The 18,243-nt window shown below is 47.4% G+C and overlaps 1 protein-coding gene and 1 non-coding gene across 5 annotated transcripts; one reads left to right on the plus strand and one right to left on the minus strand.

Moving 5' to 3' along the window:
• The first annotated feature begins 349 nt into the window (after positions 1 to 349).
• On the plus strand, positions 350 to 17,631 carry Porcn (porcupine O-acyltransferase). Of its 4 annotated transcripts, none has more exons than XM_090325880.1 (15): positions 350 to 462; positions 1,111 to 1,279; positions 3,685 to 3,806; positions 4,672 to 4,715; positions 5,265 to 5,446; positions 5,529 to 5,659; positions 5,786 to 5,803; positions 7,244 to 7,258; positions 7,357 to 7,482; positions 8,070 to 8,170; positions 10,515 to 10,591; positions 10,690 to 10,753; positions 10,867 to 10,952; positions 12,638 to 12,748; positions 17,184 to 17,631. In XM_090325880.1, the coding sequence occupies exons 3-15, from the start codon at positions 3,691 to 3,693 to the stop codon at positions 17,283 to 17,285; spliced, it is 1,173 nt and encodes a 390-aa protein (XP_090182006.1). In that variant the 5' UTR covers positions 350 to 462; positions 1,111 to 1,279; positions 3,685 to 3,690; the 3' UTR covers positions 17,286 to 17,631. The 4 variants fall into 4 exon arrangements, with proteins under 4 accessions (XP_090182006.1, XP_090182007.1, XP_090182004.1 ...); XM_090325878.1 differs by having other exon boundaries at positions 380 to 462; positions 3,614 to 3,806; XM_090325881.1 differs by lacking the exons at positions 5,786 to 5,803; positions 7,244 to 7,258.
• LOC150040703 (small nucleolar RNA SNORA40) lies at positions 2,233 to 2,358 on the minus strand. The gene has a single exon (XR_016533964.1). It is a non-coding gene; the product is annotated as a small nucleolar RNA SNORA40 (small nucleolar RNA).
• Positions 17,632 to 18,243: the final 612 nt, after the last annotated feature.

Consider the following 18,243-nt stretch of genomic DNA (forward strand, 5'->3'; position numbering starts at 1 on the left):
CCCCACCCCCCTTTCCCCGCCCCGGGCTTGTCTTTCCCATCTCAGTTCCCAAAAGGTTAGAAATGGACCCTTAGGCATTTGACTCTCAGAAGTCCAGACAACCTCTGGCTGCGACCGTTCCAAGGCTGGAGTCCCAACGGGCCGGAGAAGTAGGCTCGAATGTTCTGCGCACAGACGTTCCTCTAAGCCCTGCGCCCCTCAACCTCACCGCTCCTCCTCGCCACCCCCCACTTGGTCCTCCGACTCCCTCCTCTTGGTCCCCGCCTCTCTCTCCCTCTCCTATTGGCTGAGCCTACCTTTTGGCCCGCCCCGGGATTTAAAGGGCCCGCTTCACCGCGCCGTCTTGGGAGCCTCTGCTGGTCCCGGCCTTGCGGCCTGCGGGGGAGGCTACCGGGAGGAGGCGGCGACTGTGGCAACGGCCGTGCGTCCTCGACCCCAGGATCAAAGCTTCCTTCCTGCCAGGTAAGTCACCAGTAGTTCGCGCGTGGCTCCCCTGCTCCCATCTCTGAGGCGGCCGCCCAGCCAGGATCAGAAGCTCGTGCCCTGGGATCCCTTCCACATCACCTTTCAGACTCCCTTTCTTGTCGTGTCCCCTGCCAATACCTTCGCTTCCCTGTAGTCCCTGGACCCAAGCAGGGCTTTGTTGGCGGACCTTTGCCTGATGAGGGTGAGATGGACTGTGCGGAGGATACAGGAGTCGCCCCCCCCCCACCAGCCATACATGGAAAGATGCACAGGGCCTCTAAGTGTCACAGAATCCCCCCCTTGCCCTCCACACAGAACGACTCTACCTTGGAAACCAAGGATCTCCATCCCCCCCCCTTGGCCTATGTGATATATGGGCCTAGAATGTACATCATTCAGTCATCATTGGATCAGATTGTTGACTGTTTTCAAGACACCCCTGGTCTTTCATTCACCTCAGGTCACATACAGTGCATCCAGAACACTCATAGCTGGTGGCTCAATCTGATGAACTTGATGTTTCATATTTTTCCTTGAGCCCCCAGTACCAAGCTGAAATTTTGAGTGCTCAAGTCCAAGACTTGAGCCTAGAAGGTCCCCTGGTCACAGTGTGCTTCCTTTCTCTGTCTTCCCCCTCTTTGGCAGATCTAGCCACCTGTCCATCCGTGGAGGTCCACAATGGCCACCTTCAGCCGCCAGGAATTTTTCCAGCAGCTACTGCAGGGCTGTCTCCTGCCTACTGTCCAGCAGGGCATTGACCAGATCTGGCTGCTCCTTGCCATCTGCCTCGCCTGCCGCCTCCTCTGGAGGCTTGGTAAGTGCCTGTCACACCATGTGACACCATGTCCGATGTGAGCATATCTGCCACAGTTTGTCCATACCAAGCCACATTCTGCCAGACCAAGCCAACCTCCAACAGACCCGGATCTACCACATCCCATCAATCCAGACCCCATTCCATCATACCTCATCCTACAGTGCCCAGGCACAGGCCACACTGTGCAGAGCCACAACCTGTTATAGCAAAGACAAGCCCTGAGGTGTTTTAAGTGTGGAAACATTGGGAAAGCCAAGCTTCGTTTTTGAGATAGAAATATTCATAGCCCAAGGTTACAAGATTGTGGAATGTTGATGTTACAGGATTAGCAAATCCCAAAGTAATATGATTAGAGGGTTTGAAGATACTAACTAGTTGAAATTCCCACATTCTAGTTTTCCACGATGTTGGCATTCTGGATTTCTATCATCAAGATATGATGAGATTTCAGGACCCTGGAATGTTTCCACAATTACAGCAGGAATGTATACAAATGATAAGATTCAAAGTCCTCGAGCCCTCTTACTGGTGGCTCAGACCTGAATCCTAGCTTCTCTGGAGGCTGAAATCTGAGGGTCATGATTTGAAGCCAGCCTGTGCAGAAAAGTCCAAGAGATACTTATCTCCGATTAACCAGTAAAAAGCTACAAGCGGAGCTGTGCCTGAAGTGGTAAAGCACCAACTGAGAGCAGAAAAGATGAATCCAGAGCATGAGGTCAAAACTTGGAGCCCTAGTACGGCATAGACACAAAAAAGATAGAAGTCCTATAGGACTGTAGGACTTGAAAATCTGAGATTCAAAGGTTCTACTCATTTCCCTGTTTTATTTTAAGTGGATGTTTTATTTTTCCTCAGGGTTGTTATTATTATTTCGATTTTACATCATCTTTATTCTCAGAGCCAACCTGCATGAGTTTACAATACCCTCATCATTGCCAACTATTGTAGGAATCATTCCTTCTTTCATGTACCATACTTCATATTCAACAATGAGTTCTGGATTGCTAAAGAGCATTTACTGTTTGCACCTGTCGGTAAGACTTTGCTACAAACTAAACAAAGACACACACAGTGCTACATGGTTATTATGTTTACATATTTTAAAGCTATTAAAAAGTTAAAAGGATAATACAGTGAACAGCCATATATGTGTAATCAGATTTTCCAAAACTTACCATCTTGCCACACTAGTTTGCATTACCCTCCTTTTCTGTTCACTTATTACCATCTGTCCACCCATCATCTTCCTGAACCATTTAAATAATGTACTGACATTATGACATTTTGCTGTAAATCTTTAGTGTATTATGGGCCCCAAGAATAGGAACACGTTAGCTGGGTGCCAGTGACTCATGCCTGTAATCCTAGCTACTCAGGAGGCTGAGATCTGAGGATCACGATTCAAAGCCAAGCCCTGGCTTGAAAGTCCAGGAGCCCCTTATCTCCAATTAACCACCAGAAAACCAGAAGTGCACTGTGATTCAAAGTGATAGAGTGCTAGCCTTGAGCTGAAGAGCTCAAGGACAGCACCAGGGCCTAGAGTTGTAGCCCCATGAGGGAAGGAGGAGGAGGAGGAAGAGGAGGAGGAAGAAGAAGAAGAAGAGGAGGAGGAGGAGAAGACGACGACGACCTTCTTCCACTGCTTCCACATCAACCTCCTAAAAATTCTAACCTACTAAGCACTGGTAGCTTACACTTCTAAAATCTACTCCATCACCATTCTCATCTACCTACTCTGGAGGCTGAGATCTAAGAATGATTCAAATTAGCTAGGCCAAGAAAAGTCTGAGAGACTCTTATATCCAATTAACCACTAAAAAGCTGGAAGTAGAGCTATGGCTCACAAGATAGCGTGCCAGCCTTGAGCAAAAAGCTAAGGGCATGCACCTAGGCAGTTCCAATTCCAGTACCAATACACACACAAATTCTCTCTCTCTCTCTCTCTCTCTCTCTCTCTCTCTCTCTCTCTCTCTCTCTCTCTCTCTCTCTCTCTCTCTCTCTCTCTCTCTCTCCCCCCCCCCCGGAGCAGTAATACCATCCATCATGAACTGATATTTCAATTTCTTTCAGGGTCTCCAAAATATCCTTAATACTTGTTTTCTTTTCTTTAAACCTAGTCTCTGACATGCAGTTCAGCTCCCCAATATCAGCTTTGGGCCCCCTCTAGTCTCATCATATTTTCACCTCTAGACCATTGCCCAGGCTGTGTGTGTGCCCTCTACCCAGGTCTTCCTTCCTTTCCCAGCAGTCCACCAACCTCCCCTTTTCTTGTTCTCTCTCTCCCTCCCTCTTTTTCTCCATCTCCCCCCTCTCTCTCCCTGTCATCTGAAGGGTTACCGTCCTACCTGAAGCATGCAAGCACCGTAGCAGGCGGGTTCTTCAGTCTCTACCACTTCTTCCAGCTGCATATGGTTTGGGTCGTGCTGCTCAGCCTCCTGTGCTACCTCGTGCTGTTCCTCTGCCGACACTCTTCCCACCGAGGCGTCTTCCTCTCCGTCACCATCCTCATCTACCTACTCATGGGGTATGGGTTTGTGTCTTCATCTTCCCCGTTTAAAAAAAAAAAGGCTGGGAGTTTGGCCTAGTGGTAGAGAGCTTGCCTAGCATGCACGAAGACCCAGGTTCGATTCCTCGGTACCACATTCATAGAAAAAAGCTGGAAATGGTGCTGAGGCTCAAGTGGTAGAGCTCTAGCCTTGAGAAAGCCCAAGGACTGGCAAAAAAAGTCAAAAGTGTTGAGTTAATTGTTGGTGGCCCACTCCTGTGATCCTAGCTAAGATCTGAGAATTGAAACTCAAAGCCAGCCTAGGGCAGAAAAATCCTCAAGTTTCTTATCTATACCTGTCAAAAAGTCAAAAGTGGAAATGTGGCTCAAGTGGTAGAGCACTAGCCTTGAGTGAAAAAGTTAAGGGACAATGTTCAGATTCTGAGTTCAAGTCCTAGTATTGGCACACAAAAGGAAGGAGTCTGGGAGACTTGTGTGCAGCTGTGTGTGTGTGTGTGTGTGTGTGTGTGTGTGTGTGTGTGTGTGTGTGTTGTGGGGCTTAAACTCTGGACCTGGGCACTGTCCTTGCGGTTTTCTGGTAGCTAATTTGAGATGAGAGTCTCATGGACTTTTGTGCCCAGACTGGCTTTGAACTGCAATCCTCAAGTCTCAGCCTCCTGGGTAGTTAGAATTATAGGCAGGAGCCACTAGCACCCAGCAGACTTAAGTTGGGAAGCTGAATAGGAGTAGGCTGGGCATAAGCTTGTCCTGGAAAACAGATCCTAGAAGTTTTTGCCCTGTGAATTGTGTAGAGCAGGGGAAAGCGTCTTGGAATCCATCACCTCTGTGATCCCCAAGGTTTCATGGGGACTGGGAGACTAAAACTAGTACCTTATTTCCTCAGTGAGATGCATATGGTGGACACAGTGACATGGCATAAGATGCGAGGTAGGTGGCCCCACTCCAGCCCTCCTAGCCCTTCCATATCTCCCAGCTGCCCCTGCCCTGACTCTTTCCTCCCCTACTTTTCTCCCTCTTCCACTACCCCACCATGCAGGCCTCGTTTTCCCCTTGAGTCTGTGGCTTCTTCCCACCATGTTTTCCCCACCAGTCAGTCAGTCAGTCTGTCAGTCTGTCTGTCTGTCTGTCTGTCTGTCTGTCAGTCTCGTATAACGATCTGATGCTCTTGAGTAAGGCTATCTACCTGTCCTTGCCCAACTTGCCCAGTAGGTTGCCTGACTCTGCACTCACCTACCACTTTTTTCCTCTGTGTGTGTGTGTGTGTGTGCGCGTGTGCGTGCGTGCATGTGTCTGTGAGTTTGGTACTGGGGTTTGAACTTAGGACCTTGTGCTTACTAGACACATGCTCTACGAAGTGAGCAATAGCCCCAGCCCTGGATGCCCTTTTTACCTATTAACCTCTCACCTGGTCCACCCTATCCCTCCATGCTGACCTGCTCCCTTGCCTGTCCACTTGACCATGGGCCCCACACGTAGGGGCCCAGATGATCGTGGCCATGAAAGCAGTGTCTCTGGGCTTCGACTTGGACCGGGGTGAGGTGGGTGCAGTGCCCTCACCTGTGGAGTTCATGGGCTACCTCTACTTCGTGGGCACCATTGTCTTTGGGCCCTGGATATCATTTCACAGCTACCTACAGGCTGTCCAAGGCCGTCCACTGGTGAGTTCCCCAGTGGAAAGGTGGGGATAAGGGCTGTGGGAACTGCCATGGAACAGAGTTTATGGAGTCTTAATTCCTACAGAGTCGCCGATGGCTACAGAAGGTGGCCTGGAGCCTGGCCTTGGCCCTGCTGTGCCTCGTACTTTCCACTTGCGTGGGCCCCTACCTCTTCCCTTACTTCATCCCCCTTGATGGTGACCGGCTTCTTCGCAAGTGAGCACTGCCTTCCAGGCCCTTGCCCAGCAGTGGGGGGGGTAGGATGGGGTGGGCTAGGGGCCTGGGGTCTACCCAACTTTGAGCCTGTTTCTTAATGCTTCTGTCTGTCTTCTGTTACTACAGCAAGAAACGCAAGGCCAGGTAAATGAGGGCCAAGTGCTGAGGGCGATGGGATGACCCAGGGTGGAAACAGCTTTGGACCAATTGGTTCCATAAGTCTGAATCTATCAGACAATGCCTAGACAGAGACTTGAGTGTCCATCAGTGGAATCCTATTTGACCAGGATTGGCTCTGTGACTCCACAGATGACTGACACTTGTTCACTTGTTTCACCATTAGAAACAAGTTACATGGCTTTCATTGGGAGTGACCAATGTGTATTGCTTGGTGAATCTAATGTGTCTCTGACTCCAGCTGGAGGGATGCATGACTTGTTTGCTGGTGGTCACTGATGCTGTGAATGTGGGATTGTGACACTGTCAGTGATGAGGTGTGAGGCTGTTATTGGCTAGGAGAAAGCTGAGTTGATGATTTTGGCCTGCTATAATTATAGTCTGCCTATACCATGGTGTGTGTCTATGATGGATCCTCTGTGTGTCTGCCTTCTGACTGTGTGATATTCTCTGTCTAACTGAGAGATTGTGGTTAGCTGTGAGCCTGTCAATCTTTGGCTTTTATATCAACAAAAGATCTGATCCCATCCCCAACATACTGGCTGTTGATTATGTCTGATGCTGAAACATCTTTGAAAAGGCAAGTGAACTGAGTGCTAGTAGCTTACCCCTGTAATCCTAGCTGCTCAGGAGGCTGCGATCTGAGGATTACAAAGTCATCCTGGACAGAAAAAGGCTCTGAGATACTTATCTGCATTTAACCAGTAAAAAGCTAGAAGTGGAGGTATAGCTCAAGTTGTACAGTGCCAGCTTTGACTGGAAAGTCCAAGCAAGAACATGAGGCCCTGAGTTCAAGCACTAGTGTTAGTGCACACTCTGTGAGTGTGTACACACACACACACACACACACACACACATACACACACACATCAATTGACTAGCATCCCTCAGTTAAGCAAGCAGGCATGAATCCAAGACCTGATTTCAGTCTATGTGTTTTCCAATGAACAATGTTATCTGGTTTTGATCATATCTGCTGGTGAAACTAGGGCCTCTGTGTGTGTGTGTGTGTGTGAGAGAGAGAGAGAGAGAGAGAGAGAGAGAGAGAGAGAGAGAGAGAGAGAGAGAGAGAGAGAGAGAGAGAGAGAGGGTGGGGGGCGGTAGATCTTATTACAGAGTCATGTTAGAGAACTTGAAAGCTTGGGAGCTGAAAGCATTTGTGTCTGGCTGGGTGACCATTCTGGGTGTGGGACCATGTCATATCACAGAACAGCTTATGCATCCATTTGAGCCAATTAAAACCCACTGCCTGACAGTGTATGTGGGTGTGTGACTCTCATAGTCTGCCTCTTGCCACTGTGCTTCTGTCTGTCTTTGTCTATGAAGAACTCAGGTCAGCTCCCAGGGCTTCTCTGACTCTTCTTTTCTTTCTTCTCTGCTGCCTTCCTGACCCCCCGGGGCCCCTAGGGGTACCATGGTAAGGTGAGTCCACAGAGTGGGGGCTCGGGATGCTGACACATGGTGGGGTGTCATGGCAGAGCCTAGGCATGACACCTCTCTCTCTTCCCCTCTGTCTTTAGGTGGCTCCGAGCCTACGAGAGTGCTGTGTCCTTCCACTTTAGCAACTATTTTGTGGGTTTCCTGTCTGAGGCCACAGCCACATTGGCAGGGGCTGGCTTCACAGAAGAGAAGGACCATCTGAAATGGTAGGTTGGGCTTAGGGGCCCCCTCGCCCACAGGGTGCTGCCTAGAGGAACTACAGGGAGGAAGAAGGGGGATACCCAGGTAAGAAAGAGCTAACCAAAAAGAAAATGTGGTAGGAAGTGGCACTGTGGCTCAACGTGGTAGAGCACTAGCCTTGAGCTGAAGGGCTCAAGGACTGTGTCCAGGCTCTGAGTTCAAGCTCCACAACTGACAAAAAAAGGGGCAACTGTCCAGGCACTGCTGGTTCATGCCTGTAATCATAGATGCTCAGGAGGCCAAGATTTGAGAATTAGGTCAAAGCCAAGTCAGGCAAGTCTGCGAGACTCTTATCTCCAATTGACTACCAAAAACCCAGAAGTCAAGCTGTACCTCAAATGGTAGAGTCCCTGAGCACAAAAGCTCAGGGACAGTGCCTAGGTCCTGAGTTCAAGCCCCAGGGCCAGCACACACAGACACACACAGACACAGACACATAGACACACACACACACACACACACACACACACACACACACACACACACACACACAGAGGTGGCATCCAGATGGGTTGGGATCTCAATGACATTTACACATTCCTTTTGTTTACAGGGACTTGACAGTATCCAGGCCAATGAAAGTAGAACTACCCCGATCAATGGTGGAAGTTGTCACAAGCTGGAACCTGCCTATGTCTTATTGGTTAAACAACTGTGAGTCACCAAGTCACATTTCCAGGGGAGTTGATAATCCAGGCCTTTTTATATTTTTCTACAGTAAATGTTTATTACACAATTACTGTGTGTTGAGTTCTAAAGATACAAGGACTTTAAAAAAATCATGTCTGTAATCCTAGCTACTCAGGAGGTGGAGATCTGAGGATCATTGTTCAAAGCTAGCCCAGGCAGGAAAGTCTATGAAACTCTTACCTCCAATTATGCGACAAAAAAATAGAAATAGAGGGGCCGAGAGTTTGGCCTAGTGGTAGAGTGCTTGCCTAGCATGCACGAAGACCCGGGGGTTCAATTCCTCGGTACCACATACTTAGAAAAAAGCCGGAAGTGGTGCTAAGGCTCAAGTGGTAGAGCTCTAGCCTTGAGAAAAAAATCCAAGGACAGTGCTCAGGCCCTGAGCTTAAGCCCAGGACTGGCAAAAAAAAATAAACAAAAACAAAAACAGAAATAGAGGTGTACCTCAAGTGTTAGAATACTAACTGGCACAAAAATTTAAGTATGTAAGTTGATAAGTGTAAAGATAAATGATAGGTAGGCAGACAGACAGATGGATAGGAGTAAAAGATGCAGTAGTTCAGATGATGAGGGCTATGATATAAAGAAAAGAGGAGGAGGAGGAGGAGGAGGAGGAAAGCAAGTAAAGATGCTCAAGTTAGAAGTGTGAAAATTTTAAATAAATGAGGTCAGGCAAGTGTTAAAGAGGACATGGCATTTAAGGAAAGATCTAAGGAAGTAAAGGAGCAAGGACTACAGGTATGTGGGGAGGGACAGTGAAGATGGAGGGAGCAGTAGGTACAAAGACCTTGAGGTAGGGGTTTGCTCAATGTCTGTGTGGAACAGCAAGGTTGTTGAGAGGATTGAGAAGGAGGTAGAGCTTGTGCTTAGGAACATCCAAGGGCCTGGGTCCAGTTTCTACCAGGCGAAAAGAAAGATTGCTGGGAGCTGGTGGCTCACGCCTGTAATCCTAATGAGTCAGGAGGCTGGGATCTGATGATCAAAGTTGAAAGCCAGCCTGGGCACAAAAGTCTGTGAGACCCTTTTTTGTGGGTCATAGGGATTGAACTTGGCCTGGGCACTGTCCCTGAGCTCTTCAGCTCAAGGCTACCACCCTACCCCCGGGCCTCGGTGTTGTCCCTGAACTCTGCAGCCCAAGGCTACCACCCTTGAACCAAGCCCCACTTCCCCTTTACTAGAAGTTTATTGGAGATAAGAGTCCCAGATCCTTTTGTACCTGGGCTGGCTTTGAACCTTGATTCTCAGATCTTAGCCTCCTGAGTAGCTAGGATTACAGGCGTGAGCCACCGCACACAGCTAGTCCATGAGACTCTTATCTCCAATTAACCACCAGAAAACCACAAGTGGGGCTGTGGCTCAAGTGGCAGAGCACTAGCCTTGTGCTGAAGAACTCAGAGACAGTGCCCAGAAAGCAAGCCATTGGGGCAAGCACAGAGTAAGAAAGAGGGTCAGTGATGGAACATGTGCTGAGATCCTAGTGGGCCTTGAAGAGGACTTGTACTTTTGTTTTAGAGAGGGAGTCACTCAGGGAGGGCTCTGAGCAGAGAACAGCTATGAATAACGTGGATTGTAACAGGATCTCTTCTGGCTGACAGACTGAGAGAAGAGAGAATCACTGAACTTAGGGGGCCACTATAACAGACCAGGCCAATGTTAGTGGTGACATCAGGGCACAATGGAGAGGGTTCAGATCAGGTTCTGGATAAATACTTTAGAAGAAACTGACAGGATTTGCTAAGAGTTTGTGCTTTAGGTGTAGGAGTAGGAAGATCAAGGAAGAGTTTGGAATTTTCGCCCTAAGAATCTGGTAGGGTTGCTAGTGATTGAATTTGGAATGACTTAAGAGAAACAGGCTGAGGTGAAGGTGGGGGTTGAAAGAACTGGGACTAAATCTTGAATGTGTGAACTTTGAGGCTATCCTAAGGACTTATTCTTGGGACTGTAGGAATCTTCAACTTGTCTGTGGCTCTGGAGAAGGACAGGGGACATTTCTAGATTGTGTGTGTGTGTGTGTGTGTGTGTGTGTGTGTGTGTGTGTGTGTGTGTGTGTGCTTCCTGGTACTGGGGCTTGATCTTAGGACCTGAATGCTCTCCCTTAGCTTTTTCAGCCAAAGCTAGCACTTGAGCCACAACTCCACTTCTAGCATTTTGCTAGTTATCTGGAAATAAGAATTTCAGGACTTTCCTGCCCATGCTGACTTTGAACTGTGATGCTCAGAGCTCAGCCTCCTGAATAGCTAGGATTATATATACATGAGCCACCAGTGCCTGGCTCTAGATAATTTTGACCCAGATTTCTCTCCTGTAGATGTTTTTAAGAATGCTCTTCGCCTGGGGACCTTCTCAGCTGTGCTGGTCACCTATGCAGCCAGTGCGCTTCTACATGTGAGCAGGACCAAATGGAATGAGGAGGATAAGGAGGGAATTGGGGGGATGGAATGGCAGGGCTTCCTCCTTACCTCATTACTCCCGTTGGCCCCCAGGGCTTTAGCTTTCACCTGGCTGCAGTACTGTTGTCCCTGGCATTTATCACTTATGTGGAACATGGTAAGTGCAAAGCCCAACCCAACTGACAGAAGGAAAGTTGACTAGATGCTGAAGCCGCTGTCCCCTGAAACTAACCTGACACTCCCCTCCGCTTACCTCCTTGCACTGCCCAGTCCTCCGGAAGCGCCTGGCTCGGATCCTCAGTGCCTGTGTCTTGTCGAAGCGGTGTCCACCAGACTGTGCTCACCGGCATCGCTGGGTGAGGGTTCATCCTGGGCAACTTGGTGCTCAGCACTCTGCCTCAAAACTGCCACTTCTGTCTGCATCTTGTATCTGTGTCAAGGGGACCCAGGTTTTTCTTCTGGCACCTAAGCTGTCCTCATAACTTCACCTCTATTCCACTGCATCTGTTTTCTCAAACAAGCATTGACTGAGCGCTTTCTGTATACACACCTGTCGTTTGCACCCCTTCACCAACATTTACTAAGCAACTGCTGATTCTGCTGAGACACAGCGGTGAACAAAATCAAGCAAAGTCCAGGCCCAGTGGGACAAACATGGTAAAGGAAGGAACTAAGTCAGTCAAGTCTAATAATAGTTTGTCAGGTTGTGAATAGTCCTAAACACAAAGGAAGCCCGAAGGGCTAGTGACATTTTTTTCTGCCAGTACTGAAGCTTGAACTCACCAAGGTCTGATCCCTTAGCATTTTTGCCACAGCTCCTCTTCAGGCTTGAACTCAGGGCCTGGGCGCTGTTCCTGAGTTTCTTTAACTCAAGGCTAGTGCCATAGCTCCACTTCTGTTTTTGTGTGTTTGTTTGTTTGTTTGTTTTGTAGGTTTGTGGAGATAAGAGTAACAGAATTTCCTGCTCGGGCTGGCTTCAAATCATGATCCTCACATAGCTAGGATTACAGGCATGAGCTGCTGGCATCTGGTTGTACTTCAGACTTTTTGCTGGTTAATTGGAGATGAGTCTCTCAGACTTTCCTAAACTTGAGCTGACTTTGGATTGTCATTCTCAGATCTCAGCCTTCTGAATAGTTCACTAGGATTGATTACAGATGTGAGCCATCAACACACAGTGACTTCTGTCTGCCTTCTTTGAGTGGAGGGGAGGGAGAGAAGCATTCCAGGCAAAGGCAAAACCAAAGTAAAGGTTTGACATGATCTGTGAGTGAGCCTGGAATCTCTATGGAACCCTCAGTGGGCTAGCTTGTCTTGAGCTGAATAAGCAAGTACTAAAGTGAAAGAGATGCTGCTTCTCTAGACCACAATGGGATGTGTGTATGTGTGTATATGTGTGTGTGCGCGTGCGCGCGTGTCAATCACAGAGCTTGAATTCAGGGTCAGGGCACTCCCTTGGAACTCTTTACTCAAGCCTGGCAATCTACCATTTTGAGCCACATTTCCACTTCCTGTTTTCTGGTGCTTAATTGCGAATAAGAGTCTCAGAGACTTTCCTACCCTCCCTTGGCTTTGAACCACCATCCTCAGATCTCAGTCTCCTGAGTAGCTAGAATTACAGGCTTGAGCCACTAGCACCCAGCAGGATTTGCTTTTGTGTTAATATCCATTCTGTTTGTCATTTAAAAAAAAAGTAGACTATCTCACATTGTTTCTCATCCTGCACCAATGCTCATCACCATAGTCTCTCCAGCCCAAGACCTAATTTTTGCTTCTCTGCCTGAATATTCATATCTTCCCCAACCCAGATGCCTCATGGTTAACAGCACCCCTGTCCTTGGATGCTTCTAAGCTTCCGTAAAAAGGGTTTCTGTACCTTCTCCTTCCTACCTTGGGAGATAGCCTGGGCATCTTGATCCTTGGTACCCATGGTACCTTATGTGTTCCCTTGGGGTTCCCTACACAGGTGGAGGTGGAGGTGGAGGGGGGGGAAATCAGTGACCAGATCCAGCTGTGGAGTATATCCATCTGCCCTCCACAGAGCCTATGGGTACGAGCTTTAAACCTGCTCTTTGGGGCCCTGGCCATCTTCCACCTGTCCTACCTGGGATCCCTGTTTGATGTTGATGTGGACGACGCCACAGAGGAGCAGGTGAGAAGGGGTTCTGAACTGGAGGTTGAACTAGGAATGGCACTTCCTGTTCATGAGAAAATGCAGAGGCCAGAGAGGCAGCCAGAAGCAACTCTGGTTATGTGTCTTGGCTTGTACTTCTCCTTTCCCATTGTCCCTCGAGGTGAGTCACACTATTGGCTGTGTGTGTGTGTGTGTGTGTGTGCACATGTGTACCCATCCCCCACTCTGTACTTGGGGGCCTGATTGCTGTTCCTTAGTTTTTTCACTTAAGGGTCAGACTTTACCCTTGGAGCCATGTCTCTTTTTTTGGGGGGGGGTCGGTCGTGGGACTTGAACTCTGAGCCTGGGCATTGTTCCTGAGCTCTTTAGCTCAAGGCTATCACACAACCCCTACCCCCTGAGCCGCAGCACCATTAGAGTCTTACTGACTTTAGTGCCCGGGCTGGCTTTGAACAGAGATTCTCAGATCTCAGCCTCCTGAGTAGCTAGGATTACAGGTGTGAGCCACTGCACCCAGCTCTACTTCTAGCTTTCTGTCAGTTAATTGGAAATAGTCTCTTGGGTTTGTCTGCCTGGTCTGGCTTTGAACCTCCACCCTCAGATCTCTGCCCCCTGGGTAACTAGGATTACAGTCATGAGCCACAGATACCCAGCTGCAAATAGGTTTGGGGGTAGGAATGTGCACATGCTGGAGCTTGATAAACAGTATTTAACGTAATTCAGTTTAGATGCAGTCCAGGTTTTATTTTTTATTTTATTTATTTATTTTGGTCGGTTGTGGGGCCTGAGTGCTGTCCCTGAGTTCTTCAGGTCAAGGCTACAGACCTACCCCAGGAGCCACAGTGCCACTTCTGGTTTTCTAGTGTTTAACTGGAGATAAGTCTCACGGTCTTTAGTGTCTGAGCTGGCTTTGAACCAAGATCCTCAGATCTCAGTCTCCTGAGTAGCTAAGATTACAGGTATAAGCCACCATGCCTGGCTTGGGTTTGGTTTCTTTTTTTTTTAATCTTTTTAAAAAATTGTAATTAATAGAGAGTTTACAGTTATATTTTCCAGATTGAAGGTGCATTACTTCTCACACATTGATACCCTTGTCATGTTTTTGTCCCCATTTCCCTCCCCACAACTCGTCCTCTTGTTGGATTTGATTTCTTTTCTTTTCTTTTTGCTAGTTGTGGGGCTTGAACTCAGGGCCTGAACACTGTCCTTGGGCTTTCTCAAGGCTAGAGCTCTACCACATGAGCCACAGTATTACTTCCGGCTTTTTCTATGTATGTGGTACCAAGGAATCGAACCCAGGTGTTCGTGCATGCTAGGTAAGCAGTTTTACCACTAGACCACGCTCCTGGCCCTGGGTTTGATTTCTTTTGAGGTGAAGTTTTTTTTTTGTAATTAGTAAAAGGGTTACATGATATTTGCCAGATAGAAGATGCATTAATTCACATACATTGATACCCTATGTTTTGTTTTGTTTTTATGTGCCAATACTAGAGCTTGAACTTAGCTTGAGCTTTTGTGCTCAAAGATAGCACTTTACCACTGGAGCCACAGCTCCACTTCTGGATGTTTCAGTGGTTAATTATAGGTAAGAGTCTTATGGACTTTCCTGAATGGGGAAGCTTCAAACCATAATCCTCAGATCTCAACCTCCTCAGTAGTTAGGATTCCAGATGTGTATCACCAACGCCCAATTTGAGGTAAATTTTTGGCTTTTTTTCCCTTTTTTCCTTTTTTATTTTTAAGACTGGGTCTCATTACGTTGTCAGGCAGGCTTCAAATTCCTCCTATTTCAGCCTAATGAGTAGCTGGAAATACAGGTATAATATACAGATAATATTGTTCAGCAATTTTTGAAAATTCCCCTCATATGTATGTAATGTCATTATTTTTTCTATTACAAGGTTTAATTTTCCCCTAATTGGTGGACATGGGTCTTTTATTATTGCGAATTAAGCTGTGCCAAAAGTACCTTGTACCCATGTGGATTGACATAGATGCAGACAGATCTGTAGAATCTATTTCTGAAAGCTCTTCTCCTCCTCCTCCTCCTCCTCTTCCTCTTCCTCCTTCTTCTTTTTTTGATCTCCCACCAGCAATGTGTGACTATGCCTGTTTCCCTGCCAACACAGAATGACTTTCAAACTTCTTTAACATGTTTCCTAGTAGGTGAGAAATAAGATTATGAATAGGCTGGGCATTTTTTCATATTCTTTTTTCCCAGACCTGGGATTTGTCCCTGAGCTTTTTTGGCTCAAGGTTAGCATTCTACCACTTTAGCCATAGCACCACTTCTGGCTTTTGCTGTTTATGTGGTGCTGAGGAATCAAAACCAGGGCTTTGTACGTGCTAGGCTGGCATTCTACCACTAAGCCACCTTCCCAGCCCCAGTTTTCCATATTCTTTTTTTTTGTGGGTCATGGGGCTTGAACTAGGCCTGGGCACTGTCCCTGAGCTTTTCAGCTTAAGGCTACCGCCCTACCCCTGGCCCTGGGCCCTGTCCCTGAGCTCTTTAACTCAAGGTTTCAGCCCTACCCTTGAGCCACAGCACCACTTCCATTTTCTGGAGGTTAATTGGAGATAAGAGTCTCAGGTTCTTTTGTGCCTACACAGGCTTTGAACCTTGATCCTCAGATCTCAGCTTCCTGAGTAGCTAGGATTACAGACGTGAGCTAGCATGCCCAGCCAGTTTTCTATATTCTTAAGGGCCATTTGTGAGCCAGGAAAAAAAAGTCCATGAGGGCCATGAGTTTGGCCTAGTGGTATAAGTGCATGCATGAAGACCCGAGTTTGATTCCTCTCACCACATACATAGGAAAACAAGCCGGAAGCTGGGTGTGGTGGCTCATGCCTGTAATCCTAGCTTCTCAGGAGGATGAGATCTGAGGATCATGGTTCAAAGCCAGTCCAGGCATTAAAGTCCATGAGACTCTTATCTTCAAATGACAAGCAAAAAGGCAGAATTGAGGAGTGAGGCTTAAGTGGAAAAGAACCTGCCTTGTGGAAGTGGGGAAATGGCTCAAAGTGGTAGAGCACTATTCTTTTTTTTGTTGTTGTATGGGGTATGTAGGGATCGAACCTGGATCTTCGTGTATGCTAGGCAAGCACTCTACCTCTAAGCCAAACTCCTGGCCTGGCGTACTATTCTTGATCAAAAGAGTTCAGAGGGCAGGGAGTTTTGCCTAGTGGTGGAGTGCTTGCCTAGCATGCACGAAGACCCAGGTTCGATTCCTTGGTACCACATACATAGAAAAAAATCCAGAAGTGGTGCTGTGACACAAGTGGTGGAGCTCTAGCCTTGAGAAAGCCCAAGGACAGTGCCCAGGCTCTGAGTTCAAGCTCCATGACTGCCAAAAAACCCAAAGCCAACCAACCTAAGTGGTGCTGTGGTTCAATGGGTAGGGTGGCAGTCTTGAGTTGAGGAGCTCACGGACAAAGCCCAGGCCCAGAGATCAAGTCCTACAACCAAAACAAACAAAAAAATTCTGCCTTGAATGAAAAAAACTCAATGAGAGCTCAATGCCCTGAGTCAAGGCCCAGTATTGACAAACACACACACACGCACGCGCGCGCACACACACACACACACGCACGCACGCACGCACGCACGCACGTACAAAATCTATGTATTTACTGAGAATGGCCTACATACCTTCTTTGGTCATTTTTTTGTCTTGAATTTTTTTTTCTAACTTCTTTATATATTGAGGAATTTACAGTTACAGAGTAGGAAGGTTCTTTTGTTTTTTTAAAAAGGATCAAATCTGTAGCCTCTTGCACATAATCCCACACACACTAAGCTACACTCACAGTTCCTTGAAATGATTGTGTGTGTGTGTGTGTGTGTGTGTGTGTGTGAATTGTGTATTGAAATCAGGGCCTCAAATTTCTTGGCTCACTTTCTATCACTTGAGCCATGCCTCCAGCCTGGCTTTTGCTGTTGTTTTGGAGATGGAGTCTCTTGAACAATTCAATCTGAGCTAACTTCAAAATGTGATCTTCCAGATCTCTGTCCCTTGAGTAGTTAGGATTAAGGAAAAGAAGCATGTCTGGGTGCCATGGGTCACACCTGTAATCCTAGCTACTCAGGAGACTGAGATCTAAGGATCATGGTTCAAAGCCAGCTTGGTCAAGAAAATCCATCAGACTCTTATCTCCAATTTAGCATCAAAAGCTGGGAGTGGAAATGTAGCTCAAGTGCTAGAGCACTAGCCTTGAGCACAGGGATAGTGTCCAGGTCCTGAGTTCAAAACCTAGTATCAAACCCAGAACTCCCACACACATAAACTAGAAGGAAACACAGACTATTATGCCTGGTTAGCTTTCATTTGTACTCAGGCCCTTCCATCATTTGGGGACTTCAGGAAGTAACAGAAATGTTGTTGGGTAAAGGCTGGATTTTCCTGAGACTCACTGACTTTGCTTAGTAGAACTATCTCATCTTTCTTTTCCACAGGGCTACGGTATGGCGTACACTGTCCACAAGTGGTCAGAGCTCAGCTGGGCCAGTCACTGGGTCACTTTTGGATGCTGGATCTTCTACCGTCTCATAGGCTGAAGCACATGCCCCTCATAGCCCCCTTACAGTCCCTCTTCAGGGTGCAAGCTTTGATGGGAGATACAGAAAGGCCCTATCTCTACTCCTTGACTCCTCTGTGTCCTCAATCCCCACCACACACGCACACACACACACACACACACACACACACACACACACACACGCACACAATCTCCATGCCTGTCAATCCCCACCTCACCACCAGGCAGGAAAGGGTGGTCCTTGTTGGGGCTTAGGAATGGGGATACTTAGGGAAGCAGAGATGGGGAGTTCCAGGGCCTCCCTGCCTGCCCTCTTCCTTTTTATATACAGTTTGTTATTGTCGAATAAAAGTAGAAATATACAATAGGCTGTTTCTTCACTGCTCTGAGGGAAATTACAGTGAATGATGGTGCAAGCACAGCAATAGGAAAAATTTGGAAACTGAAATCTATGAGGAAGGAGGAAAGTGGTTCCCTCATTTATGATTGTTTGTGAATGGCGGATAAGCCCAAGGATGGCAAGGTCTTGATCCTATTTTATTTGAATGGGGGTGGATGGAGGGGGAAGGCCAGATACTCATTGGCTGGAAAAGAGAGAGATCACTATTTGGATTAATTTCTCTTACTGTGACTGGAAGGAACACAAGACAGATGGCAGATTGATGGTTGTTTTGTTGTTATTGTTGTTTTAGGTTGTGGAGCTTTAACTTTGAGCGTAGGTGCTTTCCCTGAACTCTTCATCTCAAGGCTACCGTCCTACCCGTTGAGCCACAGTGCCACTTCCGGTTTTCTAGTGGTTAATTGGGGATAAGAGTCTCAGGGACTTTAGTGCTAGAGCTGGCTTTGAACTGTGATCGTCAGCTCTCTCAGCCTTCTGAGTAGGTAGGAGTACAGGCGTGATCCACTGGAGCCTGGCTAGTTCATGTTATTGGTTCTTAGAACTGAGGATTGTGTTTTTCTAGATTCTGCGTGAAAGC

Source organism: Megascapheus bottae, chromosome X (assembly GCF_031878675.1).
Source record: "Megascapheus bottae isolate mThoBot1 chromosome X, mThoBot2.hap1, whole genome shotgun sequence".
In the NCBI taxonomy this organism is placed as follows: Eukaryota; Metazoa; Chordata; class Mammalia; order Rodentia; family Geomyidae; genus Megascapheus; species Megascapheus bottae.

Excerpts from the sequence above, each read along its gene's own strand:
- Porcn (XM_090325878.1), top strand. The coding sequence starts at position 1,144 with ATGGCCACCTTCAGCCGCCAGGAATTTTTCCAGCAGCTACTGCAGGGC. Across the intron at positions 3,807-4,671 it reads CTCATCTACCTACTCATGGG|TGAGATGCATATGGTGGACA; the intron begins GTATGGGTTTGT and ends TTATTTCCTCAG. Across the intron at positions 7,483-8,069 it reads GAGAAGGACCATCTGAAATG|GGACTTGACAGTATCCAGGC; the intron begins GTAGGTTGGGCT and ends TTTTGTTTACAG.